General features: G+C 45.3%; 1 protein-coding gene across 2 annotated transcripts in view; it reads right to left on the bottom strand.

The window, feature by feature from the left end:
• Nucleotides 1–22,291, bottom strand: part of LOC126526250 (cholesterol 7-desaturase nvd-like) — a 53,169-nt gene extending 30,878 nt beyond the window's left edge. Inside the window, exons 1-4 of one of the 2 annotated variants that reach the window (XM_072289697.1) lie at nucleotides 22,094–22,291; nucleotides 9,622–9,699; nucleotides 5,935–6,097; nucleotides 5,487–5,613 (exon numbers count right to left, since the gene is read on the bottom strand). In XM_072289697.1, the coding sequence (XP_072145798.1) occupies nucleotides 5,487–5,613; nucleotides 5,935–6,097; nucleotides 9,622–9,699; nucleotides 22,094–22,152 (427 nt within the window). In that variant the 5' untranslated portion in view covers nucleotides 22,153–22,291. The remainder of the gene's footprint in view (nucleotides 1–5,486; nucleotides 5,614–5,934; nucleotides 6,098–9,621; nucleotides 9,700–22,093) is intronic. The other variant, XM_072289696.1, reaches the window with a different exon arrangement.
• Nucleotides 22,292–22,689: the final 398 nt, after the last annotated feature.

Raw genomic sequence — 22,689 nt, 5'->3', positions numbered from 1 at the left:
TAGCTCCCAAGGCTTTCTTTACTTCTTCCGGCGTTACTTGTAAAAATGAATGAATGAATGTGTGGTTTTTATTGGCGCAAGGGCTAGGTATGGCCAAAGAGCGCCATGCAAGTGTTAGTGATTTCGCAGTGGGGTGATGGGTTCTATGAAGTTGATGTGCCGTGGCTGTAAAGGGGCCTAAAATATAGTCACTGTAAAGTGCGTAAAATATACGTGTAATAAAATTATGGCGATGACAAATGACGTGTACTATGAGCATTAAGGTACATTGCAAAATAACGATACGATATAAAAAATGCATAAGTTTCTAAAATTCACTAGAGCACCATGGCCTCGTTAGAGCCCTTGAGGCACAAGGGCCTGGAGGCATGTGCTATATAAAACGACTATCACAGCGGCACCCTTTGGAAAGAGGATGCGCTACGAATTTATTGGGCTCATAACATGTAGGACAACCTCATTTAAAAAATTGAGGACTACTTTGGTGTTGAAAAATGGTTCCTTACCAAAAAACATAACTGGGTGAAGAGGTACGGAATAACGATATGCAAGAGGAAAATGTTTCAGATTCGGCTTTGCGATACTCCATGAGGACGTGGAGGATGGTCAGCCTCTCACCACATCGACCACAGGTTGTCGGTTCATTTCCAGTAAACAGAAAATTGTGTGTACCAAATGTGTGCCCTATAATGAGGCGGCAGAATAGGACATCTGTTGATTGTTGGGACATCGTGATTTTGTTGGGGAGGGCCAAAAATTTAACTGTGGCTTTATAACGTGCAGTTTGTTTATTTCTGCGTTCCACATGCGTTGCCAGTGTTGTCGCAGTTTCTTACGCAAGAAAGGCTTCAGATCTGTGACAGGGACAGCAGCTGTAGGAAAAGTGTTTAGCGATGTGAGTGATGTGGCCACTTTATCAGCCAGTATATTACCCTCGATACCTCTATGGCCAGGTACCCAGCATATTACTATGTGTCTATGTGATACATAAATATTGTATAAGAGCGAGTAAAGTTCAAAGAAAACAGGATTTGTATGCTTTCGTAAGGAAATTAACGCTTTTACAAGACTTAACGAATCTGTAAATACTATTGCTCCGTCGAGTTTTAATTTATATGTTTTACTGCAGAAAGTACTGCATAGGATTCTGCAGTGAAGATACTTGTTAAAGGATTCAACACGTCAGATTCAGAAAATGAGGAACCAACTGCAGCAAAAGACATGCCAGAATTGGATTTTGACGCGTCTGTGTAGAATTCGCTGCAGGAGTGCTTCGATTGAAGTTCACGGAAATGCATAGCAATTTCAACCTCAGGAGCGTGCTTTGTGACCTCTACAAAGGATATGTCACAGTCTATCACCTGCCACTCCCAGGGCGGTAGTAACTTAGCTGGAGGCATTAAGCGATGTTCGAGAACTGGGACATCCATTTCCGCGCTAAGTTCTCTTGCACGCAGTGAGAAAGGAAGTCTCATAGAGGGTCTATTGCGAAAACGTGTTTCACACGTCAAGTCATTAGCAGTTGTGAAACACGGATGTTCCTTATTTTAGCGAACTTTAAGGAAATAGTTAAAGCTGGTGTACGTTCTCTGAAAATGGAGTGACCACTGATCTGACTGGACAGATAGACTTTCAACAGGGCTTGTTCTAAATGCACCAGTGGCCAGGCGGATACCGAGATGGTGAACGGGGTCTAACGTCTTAAGCGCGCTCGGTGCGGCAGAGTGATGAACCACGGCACCGTAGTCGAGTCGTAATCGAACTAGGCTGCTGTAAATATTCAACAAACACTGTCTGTCGCTACCCCACGTTGTGTGGCATAGGATTTTAAGTAAATTCATTGCTTTTAGACATTTTGCTTTAAGACATTTTATATGTGGGATGAAAGTAAGCCTCGAGTCAAGTATTACACCTAGGAATTTGTGTTCATTGTTTACAGGTATTTGTTGTTCACCCATTTCTACGCAAGGATCTGGGACCAGACCTCTCTTTCTTGTGAAGAGGACACAAGAACTTTTGTGGGGGTTGATTTTAAATCCATTTTGGTCTGCCCACTTGGACACCTTGTTTAAGCCCTGCTGTACCTGTCTTTCACACACTGTAAGGTTGCAGGATTTGAAACCTATCCCTATATCGTCTACGTAGACGGAATAAAAAATGGCCGGTGGCAGTGAAGGACGAAGTCTGTTCATTTTAACGATAAAGAGAGTGCAACTGAGTACTCCTCCCTGGGGTACACCTGTTTCTTGTATAAAAGGTCACGACAATACGTTGCCGATTTTCACGCGGAAGATACGATTCCACAAATAGCTTTCAATTATGTTCAGCATATTTCCACGGATGCCCATTTCCGACAGGTCTCGCAAGATACCGTAACGCCATGCCGTGTCATACGCTTTTTCCATGTCAAGGAGCATCGATAGGAAATACTGTTTATGTATAAATGCATCGCGGATATTTCCTTCAATGCGCACAAGATGATCGGTTGACGACCGCCCTTCTCTGAAGCCACACTGATAAGGATCGAGCATATTGTTGAGCTCAAGGAAATGTATAAGTCTGCGACTTATCATTTTTTCAAAAAGCTTACACAGACAATTTGTTAGAGCTATCGGACAATAACTTGTCGCCAAGGAAGGGTCTTTTTCCAGCTACAGCACAGGAACTACGATCGCTTCCTTCCATGTGGATGGGAGGTATCCCACAGCCCAAATTGTGTTAAAAAGTGCGAGTAGTGTTACTTGTGTGTCAGTATGTAAATTTCTGATCATGTCATACATGACCCTGTCAGGTCCCGGTGCAGAACTTTTGGATGTGTTCAAAGCGGCTCTCACCTCGGCAATACTAAAAGGCCGGTTATACGGTTCATTCTGTCTGCATTTTCGTGTGATTGACTTTCGTTCCTCTATTTCTCTATGTTTAAGGAAGGATTGGGAATAGTGGATTGAGCTCGACACACGCTCAAAGTGCTCCCCTAGGGTGTCTGCCTGCTCTTCAAAGGTATTTACTTGATCGTTCACCAAAGGCAACGGATTTATTTGCTGCCCATTTAGCTTTCTTACGCCATTCCAAACTTTCGCTAAGAACTGATGCCTGAAAGGAACCTCACCCAGCTTTCTCTCCGCCTGACGCCGTATGCGCCTCCCCTGTGACTATTTGTTTAAATTAAATAAGATTTTTTGCATTCGGCGACCTACGCAACATTCCCCATGCCTTATTCTGCCTCTTTCGCGCATTTCTACAGTCATCATTCCACCAGGGAACACGTATTTTAAATGAACCACCATTTGTTCGCGGGATAAACTTTTCAGCAGCATCAATAATAAAAGCAGTAAAATATGCGACAGCTTCATCTATACTAAAATTGTTTATAAAATCGAGTGGTAAATGAGTAAATTCTTTAACATGCTCCCAGTCAGCCGATGCTGATTTCCAAATGGGAAACCGGGGAGGGTTGTCATGTTGCATTATTGATTTTAAATTATAGGGAAGTGGTCGCTTCCAAAAGGATTCTTTATCACATTCCATTCAAGAAGAGGCAGAAAGGAAGCAGAGCCTATTGCTAGGTCTATGGATGAATATGAATTGTGTTGAAGGCTGTAATATGTTGGTTCCTTCTTATTAAATAGGCAGGCATTAGAGGTCAGGATAAAATTTTCAATAAGTCGGCCTCTTGCGTCGCAACGCGCGTCTCCCCACAACGTGTTGTGGGCATTATAATCACCTACAAGTATGTAGGGTTCCCGCAGCTGATTTTTCAGGTTATAGAAATCGGTTTTTTGGAGATGATAGCTGGGAGGTATATAAATGGAGCAGACGGTTACCAACTTCTTGAAAATAATCCCTCTAAGTGACACTGCCTCGAGGGGTGTCTGTAATGCCACCTGGCGACAAGCTACGGACTTGTCTGCAAGGATTGCTACACCGCCGGACGAGGTGTTAGCCTCATCATGGTCCTTGCGGAAGATGGTGTATTGGCGAAGAAAGTGTGTGCGTTTTAGATGTGTCTCTTGAACACACAGCAACTTGGGATTGTGTTTGTGTAGTAGTTCTTTAATGTCGTCAAGGTTATGGAGAAGTCCTCTAACATTCCACTGTAGTATTTGTGTATCCATTTGATATATGTACTGTATAACTCTCTATAGAACTCCTCAGCCACTTGAACTATCTCATCCATATTAGTAATGATATTGCCGGCTTTGTCTCTTAACGCATACATCTGATTCTTGCCTATTCCTAGTTTCTTCTTCACTGCTTTTAGGCATCCTCCGTTCCTGAGAGCATGTTCAATTCTATCCATTTTTATACTTCCTTATGTCAGCTGTCTTACGCTTGTTGATTAACTTGGAAAGTTCTGCCAGATCTATTCTAGCTGTAGGGTTAGAGGCTTTCATACATTGCCGTTTCGTGTTCAGATCTTTCGTCTCCTGCGATAGCTTACTAGCATCATGTCTAACACAGTTACCCCCGACTTCTATTGCACACTCCTTAATGATGACCATAAGATTGTCGTTCATATCTTTAACGCTATAGTCTTCTTCCTGAGTTAAGGCCGAATACCTGTTCTGTAGCCTGATCAGGAATTCCTCTATTTTCCCTCTTACCGCTAACTCATTGATCGGCTTTTGATGTACCAGTTTCTTCCGTTTCCTCCTCCAGTCTGGGCTAATTAGAGTTCTTACCGCCTTATGGTCACTGCAGCGCACCTTGCCGAGCACGTCCACATATTGTATGATGCCAGGGTTCATTTCTAGTCTCGCCATTCGGGCTCCTCCACGTCCACTTTCGGCTAACCCGCTTGCGGAAGACGGTATTCATTATCCGCATATTATTCTGTTCTGCAAACTCTACTAATAACTCTCCCCTGCTATTCCTAGAGCCTATGCCATATTCCCCCACTGACTTGTCTCTAGCCTGCTTCTTGTCTACCCTGGCATTGAAGTCGCCCATCAGTACAGTGTATTTTGCTTTGACTTTACCCATCGCCGATTCCACGTCTTCATAGAAGCTTTCGACTTCCTGGTCATCATGACTGGATGTAGGGGCGTAGACCTGTACGACCTTCAATTTGTACCTCTTATTAAGTTTCACAACAAGACCTGCCACCCTCTCGTTAATGCTATAGAGTTCCTGTATGTTACCCCACATATCCGCATTAATCAGGAATCCGACTCCTAGTTCTCGTCTCTCCGCTAAGCCCCGGTAGCACAGGACGTGCTCGCTTTTTAGCACTGTATATGCTTCTTTCGGCCTCCTGACTTCACTGAGCCCTATTATATCGCATTTATTGCCCTCTAGTTCCTCCAATAGCACTGCTAGACTGCTAGACTGCTAGCACTGCTAGACAATGCGATACGAGAGTGCTAAGTGACGTAAGGAGTTTATGGAATTTCTCGCACATATGTAGATGGAATATCTTGATCTTGAATATCTTGAACTTTAGGCACTTCGAGTCAGTCAGAAATTGTAGGATAAGGGAAACTTACCTAAGGCGCTGACTGATTTGATTTTTCCTACAACAAGTTCCGTCGACTCAAGCACTGGAATCCAACCATTTGGAAAAACTGGCGGAAGAGCCCCAGACAGCAGCCTCCGTGATTTTGGTTTATGTGGCTGAAAAAAGTATTGCATATGTTTTATTGCTTCCGTGCATAATAAACAAATCATTGTTACACTCATTATGCCGCTGACAAAGTGTCCTTTAGGTGATTATTCTGCGATATTTTGCTAAAGTTGAAGGTTTGTCTGCTTTCAAGGTCACAATGCAACGAGCCTATTCATACATCAACATTTGTTTCTGTCATCTTTTCTGTCTGTTCATTCTTTTTCTAAATACGTAGGATTACGGCCGGCATCAGCGACAATGTGAGGTATGTTTGCTTGCACATTTCTTGGACCTAACAAATTTAATAAAAAAAATTTTGTCTTTCTCACCTTTCTTGTGAGGCTACTCTTGGACATCATGATTTTCCAAAGTATAGCGCCGGCTGCTACGGCAACAACAAGCCCCAGACATTGATCGTAGACCGTGCATTGTATGCTAATCTCTGGCAAGGGAAGGTGCAGTTCCGTTCTTTCACCGCTGGCCGTTGCGTTCCTGAAAATTACGCATAAATTGCAATAAACCCATCAAAATAGCAGCAGCCTCGAAATCTTCTAGTTCATACATTCCTACGAACTGCAGCGAATCTTTGCTTTTGGAGCCAACATCAGAAGAGATAGCACTCACTGTACTAAGTACTGAAAGACACTTGCTCGCCCGGTTACGATAAAACCAGCGTGCTACCTGTCAAAGCAGCTATCTACTATATCTCCGGTACCACCAACTTATATTTCTGACAGAATGCTGGTGACGGGCACGTTTCCTGGCCGAATGAAAGTTGCACGAGGTAATCGTATTTAAAGGCGGTAGTAAAAATGGCCTCAATAATTATCGACCAATATCGGTATTGCCGCTTTTAAAAAAAAATCGCAGAACGTGTTATTTACAAACGATTGTATCAATTCATAAAAGTTAAAAATATTATCTCTAAACACCAGTTTGGCTTTTAGCCTGAAAAATCGGTGGAACCTGCATATTGCAGATAAAAGAAAACGTATTTAGTAACTTTGAACAGAGACTTTTTACAGTGGGAATTTTTCTTTATTCCCGAAAAGCCGAAGTTAACGCAAGAATGCAATGCGCACAGCTTCACGAATTTCAGTCAGGTTTGGGCGATATAAACTTTGGGGTCCCACAGGGATCAATTCTGGGTCCATTGCTTTTTCTTTTATACATTAATAATATCACTAATATTTATTTAACTCCTGTCATTGCCATGTGCGTCATGTACTTTTCTGGTGAGATCTTGACACATTAGAACACCTGGCTTAACGAGCTTCACATCTGGCTTAATGTAAATGAGATTAACTTAAATGTACACGAAACACAGTACATATTATTTCGTACGAAAAATACTTCGCTCTTTCATGACACAAAATAGAGCACCGACAATTCTGTAATACCACACGTAGACTCTTGTCGATTTCTGGGAGTCTTTTCTAGGTTTGACTTCAGTTGGTCTGAACTTAATATATTCGTGCTAAGTTATCCAGATCTTTTGGTATGTCATACAGACAAATAATTTTTTGCCCTTACGTGTTAGGAAATAACTATATTTTTCATTTATCCACTCTCAAGTAACATGCTGTCACCTAGTCTAGGGAACGTGCAGCTTCTCCAAAAAAAAGAAGCTTAAATTGGTTTCTTCTCATCCGTCCTGATCGACAAATTCATTGTGCGAAACCCTAAACATATTACCGTCTTCACAGTTGTATAAGTTTTGATTAGCCACACTGACTTTTCCGTGAAGTTAAACACAATTATGCCGCCTTTTCAAATAAATATTTAAACAGAGATGTGGTATACGACCTACACACTATTTCACTAACGGGGTCAAGACCAAGTACTAAATATGGTACTAAAACTACCGAGAATCAAATAATTTTGTAGCGTAATGCATACCCAGCCTTAATCAAACTCGCAAATGAAAACGCATCTATGCCTTGTTTTTTTAAAGCAACTTCTCCTGCCTCGCTTTAACCTACAATAGCTTTTCCATGACGTCTCATACAATGCTGAGAAATACCTCTGATTCATACTGAATGGCTAAATTTGACGTATTACTCCTCTGTGGAATGCTTGTCCAATGATTGCTACATGCACTGTTAGAGATTGCATAATCTTTTTCACTAACAATCGTGTTCCAGGTGTTTTTATGTTCATTCTTGTTTGCATACCCGTGTAATGAGTACTGTAATTATTATTGTATCCATCATGTTTGTAATGATTTTGTTCCAGCTGTCAGACACAAGTCCGGGGTGAAGGCCTTGTCAGGAGACATAGGAGTGTCCTTTTACTTTACCTCGTGGCCATATTTCACGTTGTCCGTTAATGTCTGAAATGAATTGAAAACTGAAAAGACAAATCGAAAGTATTTCGTTGCCACGGACGCCTCATTACATCGAAGAGCATGAAAATAATGTTGCAAGAACTGCCGCATGCTTTCTGCAAAAACATGTTCGATAGTTTGTTCGCGCTGACACGGAGGCGATTAAGAGTGAACGTTGCTATTCCGCGCCAAACAAATGCTTCCCTTCTGCATGTCCCACGCCGAATATGTCACTCATTCTGTGATTAACACTTCCTCTTGTCAGATATTTCAAGTTCATGTTACTGAGGGGGCGTTTGCAACTCAATTAATGGGAGTAATAAATTATTGTTAACCAGAGTATGATATCAAATTAGCAGCAATTAAGTTGGCTTACTGATTCGATTTACCTATTGATTTAGATGTTAAATTTAATATTTTAGAAATCTATATATTCTGTACCCATTACCAGTGTTTAGAATGAAGCGTGAATTACTACACCCATACTTCAAGGGGCGTTTCCTCTGAAATGCTTCAATTGCTTATAGCTTCTTTTCTAATTAATTGTCTCTAATAAATTGTTTCAGCCTCCTAGCACAGTTGTTTTATTTTATTTAGTTGCCGAACGCTTCTGTGATGCAAAGCCCAGCTTCAGAAGTGCACGACGACATTCTGGTATAAAAGAATACTCGAATTCAAGTCTACGTTCTTTTACTGCATATAGCAGTTGTGAGCTACAGGGAATAGTCTGAATGTGTCCTTCCGTTCGCAAGAATTCAAAGCTATTCTTGTGCAACATAAAAAAAAATGATAACGAGGTGGTGTGGGGAATCGAACCGGTGTTTACGCGACTTAAGTCGAGCACTCGACCGCTACTCCAAATCCTCCGCCTGCTGCTATCAACCGTTACATGCTGTGGAATATGGCTGAACGTCTTCGTTTCCGGCTGACCAGATTCCACGGGCTACGTAAAAGGATTCAATTCCTAAAGGTAGACAGGAACGACCTGTGTCAATTTTTTTTTCTTTTTGGCAGAGAAAGCATCCTGGCGCCTTCACTCGACGCACTCGTCTATAGTCGTACGCTGTCGTACTTTCTCTATAGTCAATACTTCGTTTTTCTTTTTTTTTTTCTAGCCAAATGCCCCTCGCGAAAGTAGACAGGAACGATCTATGTAAATTTTTTTTTGACAGAGAAAGCATCCTGGCGCTTTCGCTCGACGCACTTGTCCATAGTCGTACGCTGTCGTACTTTCTCTGTAGTCAGTACTTCGTTTTTGTTTTTTTTCTAGCCAAATGCCACTCGCGAAAGTAGACAGGAACGATCTGTGTAATTTTTTTTTTTCGCAGAGAAAGCATCCTGGCGCCTTCGCTCGACGCACTTGTCTATAGTCGTACGCTGTCGTACTTTCTCTATAGTGAATACTTCGTTTTTTTTTTTTTCTAGCTAAATGCCACTCGCGAAAAAACGCTAGCGGTAGTCAAGTGATCCTTCTTGAGTACAATACATGTTTTTTTAAAGGCTGGCCACGTGGTCGCCATCTCGAGTTTCACCGTTATCAAATCCTTTCATGCGAAAAAGAGACAAAGATAAAGCAAGTAACGGCTGTGATGCGAGCCGTAGATGTCGGCCCTGCCAATAGCCTTGACACGCTACTTCATAAATTAAGAAGATGACAAATTCTCGCGCATAGAACATCTTGGCAACTTACCCTAAAAAGCCAAGCGATTTCGCACCAGCACTTTCCCACGACGACGAGTTCCTTGCCATGGCCACCGTTGCAGGCTCACTGCGAAGCACCCGGACTTTAGTGAGTGAACTGGCCACGCTCGCCAGCGCCTGTCCTGTTTATATCTAAAGTTTCCGCCACAAATCGTCACTGAAACGTGGACACCCCCTCCCTCTCTTCTTCGGCTGTTCCTTGTCCTACCGCGCCGCGAAAACGAAAACAGCGCTAGTATTTCGAACGGTGGTCGCCACAGCGGTGCCCTCGAGTCAAATGGAAGGAAGAGTAGCTGCCACCTCCTCACCAGCATTTAGCCTTTCCGCAGTGATAAGAGGGTACCAAACACAGATGTCCGCGGTCGGTTCTCCAGTGGCGAGCAATCGAAGAAAGTCATCGGGTCAGCCACATAAAGAAACGGATAAGCGAAAAGCACATATGTTATTATACGTTTCAGAGAAAAACAGCGCGCGAAATATCCGGCCTGATTTTCTGACAGCCGTATTTGATCAGGGACCATTTGGCCGACGTTTCCACTAACCACCATAGACAAGACAACGATTCCCCCACTGTCTTGTACACGCGCTTTAAAAGAGGGAGGCGGGAAGAAAAAAATACGGCTGTTGGATCCGCTGCACTCAGCTAATTTCTGAGAGCCGGAGGAAGCACTACCAAAAGCAGTCTCTTCTCTTAAAGACATGAGGGCAGGGTCGTGGAGTTTTGAAAGCGCTTTCTCGCACCATGAGCGTGTCTGTTTTCCTGTGTCGGTGGCATCTTTCCCAGAAGTGGCTCACGTCCACGCTATGAGGCAGAGCTGGGCGCCGTATTCGTTACACGAAACATACCCCCGCCATCCTGCCCCCCCCCCCCCCCTTTATTTTCGTTTTCGTGCACGATCTTCCACATTCAGTAGAATAAGAAAAAAGTAGGAAACGAAGAGAGTGCAGGACCGCTATAAAAATGTACACGTTCCGAAATTTTTGAAGTGAAAATATCAAAATTTTCGCACAAAAACTTTGGAAACATTGAGACGAACACTTGACGAAGTGATGGTAACAATGAACAAAGCATTTTAAGCCATAATGTTTTGTTAAACACATTCAGCTGGGGCACTGACGATCAGAACATTCCGCGAAACGAGATAATTAGGATACTTTCGTTATGGTTATAAATTTTTTCCAGCGCTTTTCGCACCATTATATGTTCTCATCTCTCCAAGATGACCATAGGTATGAGCGCTGAAGGGTAATTAGCTAAGATAACTTGGTTTTTAAGCATCAAATACTTTTTGCTCCCGTTATCGGCGACCTTCAAGAGACCTTGAGCCAAAAGCCGGAGCCGTTATCCAAGCACTCAAACGAGAACATCCGGACAAGTTGCGAGAAGAACACTAGATCATCCGGCCAACCAGTCAAGACCGCATCACAAGCGCTAGTTACTTCCCAAACAAGTTACAAAAAACATATTGCTTTCGAGTTCTTCCAAAGGTTTGTTCACAATGACACTAAAGTCTTAACGTCTAGTGCACTGAACTTTTATTTGTCATTTCCAATAGCGACGTTAAAAAGGCTATACACTCGATTGTCACCTTTTGGCGCTGAGACAGTTGCCTGTGTTCCTTTCAACGCCAGCGGTCCGTGAGGTCCGCGGCGCGTCTGGCGCATCGCGGATGGCTGTTTGACCGAGACGACACTTGCAATGAGGTTCTGTCTGCGGCACAAAACTATTGCGTCCATACGGGCCAGTGCACAGTATGGTGTCGTGTGGTGTGGCGAGGTGGTGTGTGCCGTTGCGAACATGCACTACACCCCTTTTAAGACTGCGCCTAGTATCGTCTCCAACAAATCTGCTTTGCCGGTAGCCATTTCATGCTTACATCTGCTGTGGATTGCGGTATAGCCAGCACTTTTAGCTTTAGAAATCATGCTGAAGTACATCCTTTGTGATTGTTGTCACAAAGAGTACAACATCAAAGCATATGCCAAGGTATGCGTTTCTTAACGAGGAGTCTCAAAATCTATGCATTATTTAATTTGAAAATGTTTTGTTGCCAGTGTACGTGGTTAAGCGCTGTGATTAGTGTGTGCTTGAGTGATCCTTCGCCGGCCATAGTTTGAGAAAGAATACGGAATTAGCCATGGGTGTTGGTTGCGGTATAGATACACGTGTCTGGAATCTCTTAACTCCGCGTTGCAAAAAAAAATTTTGAATGGTCTAACTCTCATTCTGCTTGTATGTTTCATTTTCTCTGACCGATAACTTGGATTTGTGTCGGTCAATTTTCATAATTCCTTTTGTTCTGTGTTCTATGACTTGCCGAGAGTAAACCTACAGCAAACGGCGTTGCAGGGCCACTTTAATAGATTAAAGCAAATAAAAACTGCGGTGTGGGCGAAGAGGGGTCGCCCTTAGCGATATAGGTAGTACTATTACGCTAAACATTGCTGGAATACGGTCACTCCACGCCAAATCAACGGGCGTTTTTTTTTTTTGGCAGCGAAGGTGTTTATGCGGACCCTGTGCCGTCGTTGTCGGAGTTCGCTAAAACTATCGTCCCACACAATACAATGACAAATGCCCACGATGCTCCGAAACACCCACGCTGTATCACATAACGTGGGCATGCCAGAAGATAGACGTGGTACCCGTTATACCAAACCCGAGCGCGGAGAAATGGGAGGGAGTGCTCTCCAGCGATCGCCGGGTCGACCAAGAAGGTCTGATTCACAACTGGTAGCAGCATCCAGCGGAGCCCTGGACTAAGGGCAACCGACCGTTGTGCAAGAAGATGGACGAAGCCATATGAAGACCACAGAAGACCAGCGAATCTGGAGCTCAATAAAGTTTTTCACTCACTCACTCACACTTATAAGCAATGGCTCGAGCGTCGTCGTCGTCTTCCACAGCTGGCTCGTTGGCGCCCCTCGGCGCTATAGCGCGCGCCAACGCGCTCGTGCCACTGCTCCCCCGTTCGTCGTCGGCGTCTTCTTCCACAGCTACCTGCGTTGCCGCTCGTCATTCAAGCGTAGAATTCCACTTCTGAGCCATTGCTGTAGGGGGTATGAGCCGTTCATTGCCTTTCATGAAGGAGGAGGAAAGAACTTTATTGTGTGTCCTGCGAGTTGGTGGGGAGGGCCAAAGGCCCCGCCTAGGTGACGGCCAGGAGTTCGTGGGCCCTGGCGGCATCCTCGGCCCGCTGGGCGGCCAATGGACAGATTTAATTTTGAAGCGCAAGGCTGTGATTGTGAAGTGTGAACGCCGTCGCCTGCCGTCAGCTCAAGAGCAAGCAAAGCAAGATTGAACGTCTCCAGACAAAGCACTACGAGCGGAGGAGGCACACCGAGCAGTGCACACGCAAGAGAGACAACTCGAGATCGAGCGGTAGAAGAGACAAGACCAAGCAAATAAAACATTACACACAAAATGAATAGAAAAACTTAGAGAAAAAATACAAAATTAATTTCACATTGCATTTCACATTGTTTCACTTGCTCTCATTACTGGTGCGCAAAAAAGGGGCCGAGCAACTTGTACGCGAAAGAAAGCACGGCAAAACGCAGACAAACCTCACGCGCAAAAACAAAAAGGAACACTGGGAGAACTGAAAAAGAAAAAGCTCGTAAAACGTGCTCACCATGCGAAGCACGCAAAAGCGAAAATGAGGTGAAAGAACGGTGAAACGAAAGATTTACAATATAGACTGCTTGCGAAGTTTGATTTGCAAGGTGCAACACTCGGTGTAGCTAACATAGCTCCGCTGTTCGACCATCCTTACGGACCATCCTTATGGAAGGGGCGGCGATTTTTTTTTTTTGACCGTCACAGATAAAAATTTAAAATTTTCGCATGTTTGTTAAAGTTCCAAACACGCTCTCCACGTTTATTTTTCTTGGCAAAAATATGTTCTTACCCAGCTCAGCAAGGCACCAATCAACATTATTTTTAAAGACTTGTTGCGCGATACAGTCATTCGTGTGGCGTGTATGGCAAGACAGTGAACTGGTATGACTGCCGAAATGGCCAATTTTTCAATCATTTGAAAACTTCGAGTGCTTTTGGCGCCGGAAGAAGCGAGTAAACTTGCAAAGTTCGAATTTCTTTCTCGGATCGTAGGAACATACAGAAGGCGCTATATTTATAGTAGTCTGGTTAACATAGTATAGCCGAAAAATATTTGAAGCGTTGAGGGTTCAGCAAATCGCCGAAAACAAACTGCAAAGATTATTTTTTCTGACCTTGAACACAAGCTTCGTGTTCAAGGTCAAAAAAGTTCTTTTGGTAGCCGGCCTAAAAATATAATTTACGTCATTAAATAGCACTATATTTCAGCTATGCATGCGAGCAGCTACAAAAAGACACTTCCTACTTTGGAAAAAAAAAATATTTTTAGAAATGTTAGTGCGTGCATCGCGCAGACAGCCTAAAAGAGACATTAGCTGGCGCAGCCTATTGAGGCCATCTTTACCAGACCATCAACGCCGTCCTGCATATAAACACAGTTCAACTGTAACCGTAACAGTTTTGAGGTGGAGGCGCTGGGTACTTCAGCCAAGACGACGGAGCTGCTGCAGCAAGTCCCACCACGCCGAAGCCGACGCCTCGCTTGACTGCGTCCGAAACCACTTCGACATAAGGCGGAAAGTTTGCATTTTCCCCGGGAGGGGGGGGGGGGGAGGGGGTGTTGACCAGCTTTTATATGTTGCCTTCACCAACAACTGCACTTCAAGAAACTTCGTGTGACCTCGAAGAATTCTTCACTGAGGTGACGGCCTTGCATGAGTATATACACGACCTCACAATAGGAGACGGTTCGCTTTGGCAGCCCAAGTCCCCTCGCACCACCAAGAGACTGGCGTCTCTTGGTGGCGTACCTTCCTTCGTGTGACTGTCTTATACTTCGCTATAATACAGTCCGGCTATAAGCGCTGATGCGCGTGACTGCTATTGATTCCGATTTCTAGTGGATCCTGCTTGGCCTCATTTCGGTTATTCAGTGAATTATATGTATTTATGACCTCTGCATGCAAGTAGCGATGTTTCCATCCAGAATAATGTTTTTTAATTATCATAAGAGTTTTATTTTCATGAGTCGTTAGCATTGCCTGATGGAAAGAAAATCAACACCGAGACATATTCACGTGCATTTCACACGCTGTTGATAAAAGACTCTGCCGAAGGGTCACTGAAGTCTGCAGGTGTTTTCTTTTTTCGGGGTAAAAAAAGGCAATTTGAAGCAAGGTGATCATACAGCAACATATTCATTCGTTAGGCATTGACAATCCATACCATTCGAAACAAATGTTAGTTGGCTACCGCCTTCTTTTTAAAATATATAAGCGTTGTCCTGTGTATACACTTAAATATATTGTTTCTATGCAGTGAAAGTGTTAAAAATATGCTAAAGTGAAAAAATACGGAGGTAGCCGCCACTGGTGCTGCTAATGCGCATGTCGTCGTAATGTCAGGATTTGCGGAAATAAGCGAAAGTATTAAAAGTCGTCCACGTCCGCGCCAACAGTAATGCGGTATAAGTGTTTAGCCACAATAACATTTTAAGTGAAAAGGTAGCGGCAACTCCAAAGAAACCTCAAATGACGTCGGTGCCAGAACTATGTACTGATACTAAGCGGGGGGGGGGGGGGGGGGGCGTAGAGTAGGCTTCGGTATCGCCGGGGGGAGGGCCAAGGAGCCCTCCCGTAGTCGGCGCCTATGCCATTGGAGATCCCAATGTCGCACAGCGGCGACCAACAGCCTTCTCTGACTGCTCCAGCACGGTCAACCGGTGCCTGGATGCGTCAGATGGAGCCACGCCCTTTATCAGGAAAGGAATGGCTCACCCACTACAAGTGTGTAAGCAAGTACAACGGCTGGAACTTCACGGCTCGGCTAGACAATGTCGCTCTCTTCCTCAAAGACACTGCGCTAGTGTGGTTCGAAAACCATGCATGAAGATACATTCACAATGTGGGACAGCTTAGTCGTTGCTGACCTCAGAGTGCTTTGGAGATTCCACCACGAAAAGGAAGCGGGCGCAGCAGACATTGCTTCCGCCTGCTCAAGTCCCAGGTGAGACTTGTACTGCATACATAGAGGCGACTGATGCTATTAAAACGGTCCATCCTCGAACGTCTGAAGAGGACAAAGTTGGACACCTTCTCAAATAAATTTTTGAGCATGTGTACAATTACTTAATCGGAAAGGATAGCCGGAAAGGAGAAGTTCGGGAGGTCAGCGAATGTTACAACGGTTGCAATCGTTGACATGCAACTACAGTTTTCAGTTTGACCTTGCGGCAACTGTGAGGCAGATTGTCCACGAAGAACTTGAACGACACACCAAAGAGGCGGATGTCGAACAGCTTGGTTGCGCTTCCAACCAACCTCAAAAACATGCATCTGCTGTGTCCCCATTGTCTGTCATGCCAGGAGCTGCAGACCGTCGAGTCAATCAGATGCGACAGCATCGACGTTGCTTCCCCGACGACACGACGCACGATCAACTAATTCGTAGGGCTACCACTAAGAATAGGCATTCGCAAGACCGCGTTTACTATTCGTAGCGTCCCAGGGTTGACCGAAGCATACAACGCCGGTGGCGCATCGCCTGTTGGTTACAGTTGTGGCGCCATAGGAAACATTGCTCGTTTTTGTCGCCGGCGCCGACAGACAAGATATGGCCCGCCGCCGAATTGGCCTAATTTCGAACATGGCATTTATGACGACCACTGGCCGACAGACCCTGGTGCTGCAAACACCACGGGCTCGCCACGTGGGAATACCTTCCGTTGACATAACAGAAGGAGTCACTCGCCAGCTTCCGATCGCAGCCTGACGTCACCAACCAGTCGCCAACGCCGTTCACTGTCACCACGGCGACGTGCTACGTAACCACCACCGTCGGGGAACTAGCAGGCACGGCCCACGAAGGTAAGGTTGCCGGACAGTCAGCGTCTCTGCGAAATACTCCTCTGCCTATTATGATGATGAACAAAGCGCGTGTGGTAATTGATAGCATACCGTCAACTGCACTAGCGGATACTTGTGCTACCGTTTTCGTCATGAGTGTGACTTTCGAAGAAAGCCTCGATCGGTCGGAAAGATGTGTTCCCGTCGAATGATGGTGCGATGTTTCGTAGTAATAGTGGAGAGTGCCTTGTTCCCCTTGGTATTCGTGTTGCAAGCATTTTATTCAAAGGAGAAGATCCTAAAACAATTTCTCATACCACCGCGCTGTAATGTGATTATCGGGATTGACTTTCTTCAGGATTGTTGTGCTTCGGTTAATTGCGGCACAGCCGAACTTACTTTGAATAGCGCGCTTCTCTACACCCTTGCCGACACATCCTTACCAGAGAAAAACTATTTCGTTGTTTCGAACGAGTTGCTGCTACCGCCTTGGTCGCTGTTACGTGTCCCTGTCAATGTCACTGCTGCCGACGTTTCATCGTTTGACGAGCAAATCCAACCACTTACGTCGAGCTGCGCAAATAAAGACGTACGTACTTGTGCCACGCTCCCTCGTAACAGTAGTGAATGGCGAATCACACTTGTGGGCTTCCCATTGTTCTGTTCTGGTTCTTACATTTGAAAGGGAGAAAATAAAAATGAAAGAGAAGCTAAAATATTTCAGTTTGCGACGAGTATTGTCGCATAGTTCGTCGAAACCTCAAGTGCTATCGGCGCGAACAGCGGTGCGCGTAGTGCAGCAGTTTGCACCGTCATTATATATTCCCTTGTGATTTGCCGCTTGTGCGTCACATTCATTCTTTCAGTAAGCAATATTGCACAGCGCGGTATCGCTGGCAGCCGCGACGGTGGCCGGCGTGGGCGTGCTGAGCGCGTTTGGCAGTTTGTTTGGCTGTTTGTTTGACTCCCAAACGAGCGCCGTGCAGACAAATAGGATGCGCGCGCTTGTCAATGGTGATGACTGAACGGCGCGCACTTCACCTTCACTTATGCTTGGGCCACGCGCTCCGCTGTTCACGTTTCATTTGACGCTGATGGTACACCCTTTGGGGCGTATATTTGCCAGACAACGATAATCGTCATCTGTCTTGCTTACGCTTCCTTCCTCGAAAACGCAGCGCTCGCTACTTTCCTGTCGAGAGTACTCTGTCATGTTGATAACGGGCATGCCGTTCGCGACTTGGAAGTACCGGGATCGCCGCGTTAAAGAAAGGAAATGCGGACAAGACAGATGGCGGTTATCGTTGTGTGGCAAAAGGGTGTAAGTTTGCTTAAGAGTGCAGCGGGCTTCGTCTGCGCCGGAACCGAGGATTGCTACGGCATGAGCCGGGCGATGAGAAGAGGAAGACTACGTTAGCCGGCGAAGCCTATTGACGCCATCTAGAACATACCGTCAACCTCGTCCTGTAAGATACACATTTCAACCATAACTGCAACAATATGAAACCTTGCCCATGAAATTGAGAATCAAGGAAAGATTGTTAATAAAATGAGTTCGAGAAGCTATTCAACAAAGTGTGACTGGCTTTTACAAACTGAAAACCAAGACAAGCGACGTCAAGCGCCACAGCCTCGACTCATTCTTTTTAATGTGAATAGCATTGTCTGCTTCAGCTGTTTTGAGCCTATCCATCTATCTATCCATCCATCCATCCATCCATGGCGACTATAACGACCATTGTCACTGACTATGACGACCTTCCTTAGCTAGCTATCCAGCTGCTAGGTAGAGATAGCTAGAAGCATAGAGTTTCTCACTATAACACCTAGAGGGTAATCTGGCGCCACCGTCTATGGGAGTTTCTTAAGGGGGCACCGTGCCGTCATGGGAATGACGGTATATGTGTCTGCGAGGCTCGCGTTGGCTGGTGTTGTAAGAGGCTTCGTCTAAAACGTGGATATGGCTACGCAAATAACGCGTTCTCGAAGTAAAAGCTTCATAAAATGTTTCCATTCACGCATATTACATCTTTACTCACCCACGATGCATGACCAAGCGAAGAAAAGCAAGAACAGACGACCAACTGTTTCAAAGCGAGCGCGAACCTTGTCGTCTGTCCTCCAACTTTAGCGGCCCGCTGATACTTCTTACGTAACATGTAGTCGTACACACAATAACAAGCTCTCATAGTTAAACAAAACATGTTTTCGCGTAATAATAAAGCTAAAGCAGCTTTTTATGTGCAGTTCTAGTAGAAAATGAATCATTGTGACAGACGGAACGGTACTTGCCAAGCGCGTCTTCAAGGTGTCCTGTCTCTACGAGAACGATGCCAATCCGAAGTCACAATATACCGGCATTCCCATGCATACCACAGCGCAGCAGCGCCAGATTTCCCTCTAGGTAATATAGTGAGAAACTCTATGGCTAGAAGAAGCTCGCTACCTACCTACGTACCTCTTACGCCGACCCAGTGGCCCAACTTTTCTGCCTGCTTGAGCCTACTTCCTTCATCCATTCTCGCCTCCATTTTTTTTAAAGTGCGTCAATTGCATGAAATTGGGCCCCTAGGTATGTGCTCCTTGTAGTGATGCCGTCGTGCGCGCTTCATTGTCGTCATTCCAGCCTCGCGATATCTTACTCCAATCATTCTGTTCCTGTCCAGTGACTCAGGTTCTACGATAGCTTTAACCACTAGGTATGGGCTCGTGGTTGTTATGCCGTCGTGATAGCTGCACTGCGGTCATTTCAACCTTGTCATGCCGTTGTCGTCACGCCTTGGGAAAACATGGCTACTGTACTACCGCCAGCGCCCTGAGCGGCTGGTCAGACCGCTAATTTTATCTTCCGAGATTTTAGACGCGTGCTTTAGCTATGTTTTGATTTCGGTTTCGATAACAATGCTTTCGATTCTGGTTTACCTCTGGGTGTAAAAATGTTCAATACGTCATTTCTAGTGGAGCGCGTGAGTTTCAATGTTTTATTTTTAAGAATGCCGTACAAATGGAGGTAATAAACTAGTGGAACGCAACCATTTTACTGGAAAAGTCGCCAAGCTTCTCGAAGAACCAGCAAGGCTGAGTCAGCTCATGCAGATTGGAAAAGTAATGCGATCAGGGCTCTCTTTATTGCAATTCTTTTACTGTTTCTGAGGCGCTTTTCTCAGTTGCGCACTATAGGAGTTCCATACAAAAAATTATTTTTTCTTGTTTACATAGGGAATTGGACTAAAAAAATACTGGATCACACACTTGATAAATACACAAACTACAAGCAGTGGCGTTGTAACGGGGGCGGGAGCCGTGGGGTTCGGTTGCCAGGTGCCAGTGGGAGGGTCATATGTCTGAAGGCGCCCCTCTTTCAGCTGGCTTGACTGGGCGTAAATGGTAAAGAATGCTCCGGTAACCAGCAGCCCGAGCCTCTTGTACCCGATGTGTGGTGCCGCAGAATTGTCGGCTGCAGCCTTATCAGCATCCTACGTAGTAACTACACGAACGCGCGAGCTAAAAAAATTTAATTCGCCAAGTGGTCGCTAAACCACTCGCCTTTTAGCGGAACGTTTCGTGTGCGGTGCGCTCGTGCGGCGCGCTCGTGCTCGGAGCGGGCGTCGCTGAACATAGTCCGGCGATGGGGCTCTTGGGTCCCTCTTCAGTTCAGTCCGCGCTATGTTAAAATAGGATATCTTAAATGACTGGTTAAGTAGCAGTCATAGAGGAAACATTACAATTCGGGAATTGCGGACCCAAGTCCCATTATTAACTCAACATTTTTTTTTTCCTCTAAACAAAATCGTCTTGGGTGCTAGAGCCTGCAGTACTTTGGCACTGCGGGCGGCCCAGTATGGCAGTACCGAAAAAAATATGAAATAGTGCACCAGTGACGTCGATATCTCTATCCTCTACATTCGCTCTTTAAAAAATTTACACCTTTTGTGTGCAATTTTGTGTGCAATTACACCTTGCAATTACACCTTGCAATTTTTTAACAATAACGCGCGAGTGTCGACCGCAAGGCGTGTCAATGGCTTTGTAGCGGCGAGGGCTGCAGGATTGCCAACTTTATGTGCGGTCGTGCAAGACGAACTCTAGTTCGAATGTATTCTGCAGCGCTGTTCGGCTTTAGGGTATCACCGCACCGCTACAGCGCCACTGACATGCCGCGCGGTTGACACTCGCGCGTTATTGTTAAAACATTGCGAGGGTGTACCTCAACAATAATCGCCGTCTGTCTTACCCGCATTTCCTTTCTTTAACGCTGTGAACCCGGTACATTCAAGTCACGAACGGCTTGCGCGTTATCAGCGTGACACAGCTTTCTCGACAGGAAAGTAACGAGTGCCGAGTTTTCAAGAAAGGAAACGCTAGCAAGGGAGATGCCAAATGTTATTGTGGGGCAAATATAGACCCCAAAGGGTGCAGCAGTTTTAAGAATGTCACGAGTGCAGACCAACAGTAGCGCAAGCATGGAGGAAGGAAAACTTTCCTTCCTCCATGAGCCCAAGCTTTCGCTGGCACGGGCTTCATCGCGGCCTTCAGTTACTTTGCATGGTGACGCCAGGACTCGACGCGAAGCCTGCTCTACTCCGTTCCCAACCTTGTGGCGGTACCGCAGCTCGGATAATGACGTTTGTGAATAGCAACAAACAAAGAAAAGCTTTATGAATCAGAATGAAGAGAACTCGTAATGTCATAGCTTTGCCGCCTGCACAGCAGAGAAGCATGTGGCGTTTTCTAATCGGATGGGAAGGTCACCGTCACTGACACGCTGTTTAATTTTAGTTTGGGTTCAGGGCTGCCCACAGCCAAAATACTGCACGCCGTAGTACCTACGACGAATTTTGTTAAGTTGTATTGGGCAACATATGACTGTCGAGCTTCAATTTTGCAGATGCAATATTGCCTCTAAAATCGCTAATTAAAACTTTATTAAAATATTTGTTACTTGTGAGCCATATTTTCCACAATGCCGCATCTGTATTGGCTGCCAACCATTACAGCAGGGTGTGAGAGCGGGTTAGTTGGTATTCCCTGTAGAAGTGACTAGCGCAAGAGTGGACACGGGACACTGAAAAGGCGACAAGGACAAGCACAAACTTCCAACGGGTGTTTATTACAAAAAGGTAAGTATAATACTCTGGCGCACTTGATCATAATCAGTTACAATCGTGCAAGTCGACATGGTCATCACAAATAAACAAGAGCGCATCATGGCCGCGCCAAGGCCTAAAGCGTCCTCCTACATACAGACCTCAGGAATGCAAATTCTTTAGCAGTCAATGCTAGGGATGGTTTGCTAACGCAGATGCCTTCTGCGAGAGCCACTGCCTAAATGGTGAGTCTAGTGCTTTCCTGCCCGTTGTTTGCTATTTCCGTTTTTTTTTTTTCAAGGGTGCAAAAACAAACGGATGGCTGCGCGGTAAATGGATGCCATGGCTCAGATTCTATGCTATACACGTCCAAAATACGCTCACTCAGCATAACAAACGTCTTGCTAACAGTGTTCTTAACGTAAGAAACAGCAAAATTATCTCGGCAGAGAAAAGGAAACAGCTTACCGCACGAGCGAGGCGCCGGGTGGAAAAGCACGGTGGGGTGGGCGTAACCAGCGGCACATGACCGGCGCAGCATGAACGTCTCTATGAAAACGGGACGCGTGGACGTAACCCCATAGACATATGATAAGCAGCCTACCTTTGAGGTAAAGTGGAAGCACAAATCGCTACGCCGCCAGACGGGTGGTCAGACCCTTACTTACGCGGCCGCTAAACGGCTCGGGTGTCCGGCCTTTACGTAGGTATGTTTCTCTATGGTCTCGCCGCCGTTTTATAGTTGTCATCAGTTCAGTAACGTGATCCCATACTCATACCGCAGATCTCATACCGCCTTCGTCACCCCATTAACGTCATCCTTTCTTCACCTTTGCATTGCAATCATACTGTCGTCATTTAATCGTGATTACGCCGCCGTTGTCATACCGTCATCGTCAGTCGCTATCACGACTCTATTGTCAGAAAGTCGTCGTAATGCCGTCGTAGTCGTGCCAGTATCGGCACCACAGCTTCGCTATCCGACTCTCTTCATGCCATCATCGTCATATAGATTTCGTAATGCAGTCATCGTCACGTCGTTATCCCGATTCACTGGTCGTCAT

The sequence above is a fragment of the Dermacentor andersoni genome, chromosome 8 (assembly GCF_023375885.2).
Source record: "Dermacentor andersoni chromosome 8, qqDerAnde1_hic_scaffold, whole genome shotgun sequence".
In the NCBI taxonomy this organism is placed as follows: Eukaryota; Metazoa; Arthropoda; class Arachnida; order Ixodida; family Ixodidae; genus Dermacentor; species Dermacentor andersoni.
Note: the sequence above shows the minus strand (reverse complement) of the source record. Positions and strands in the feature narration are given on the sequence as shown.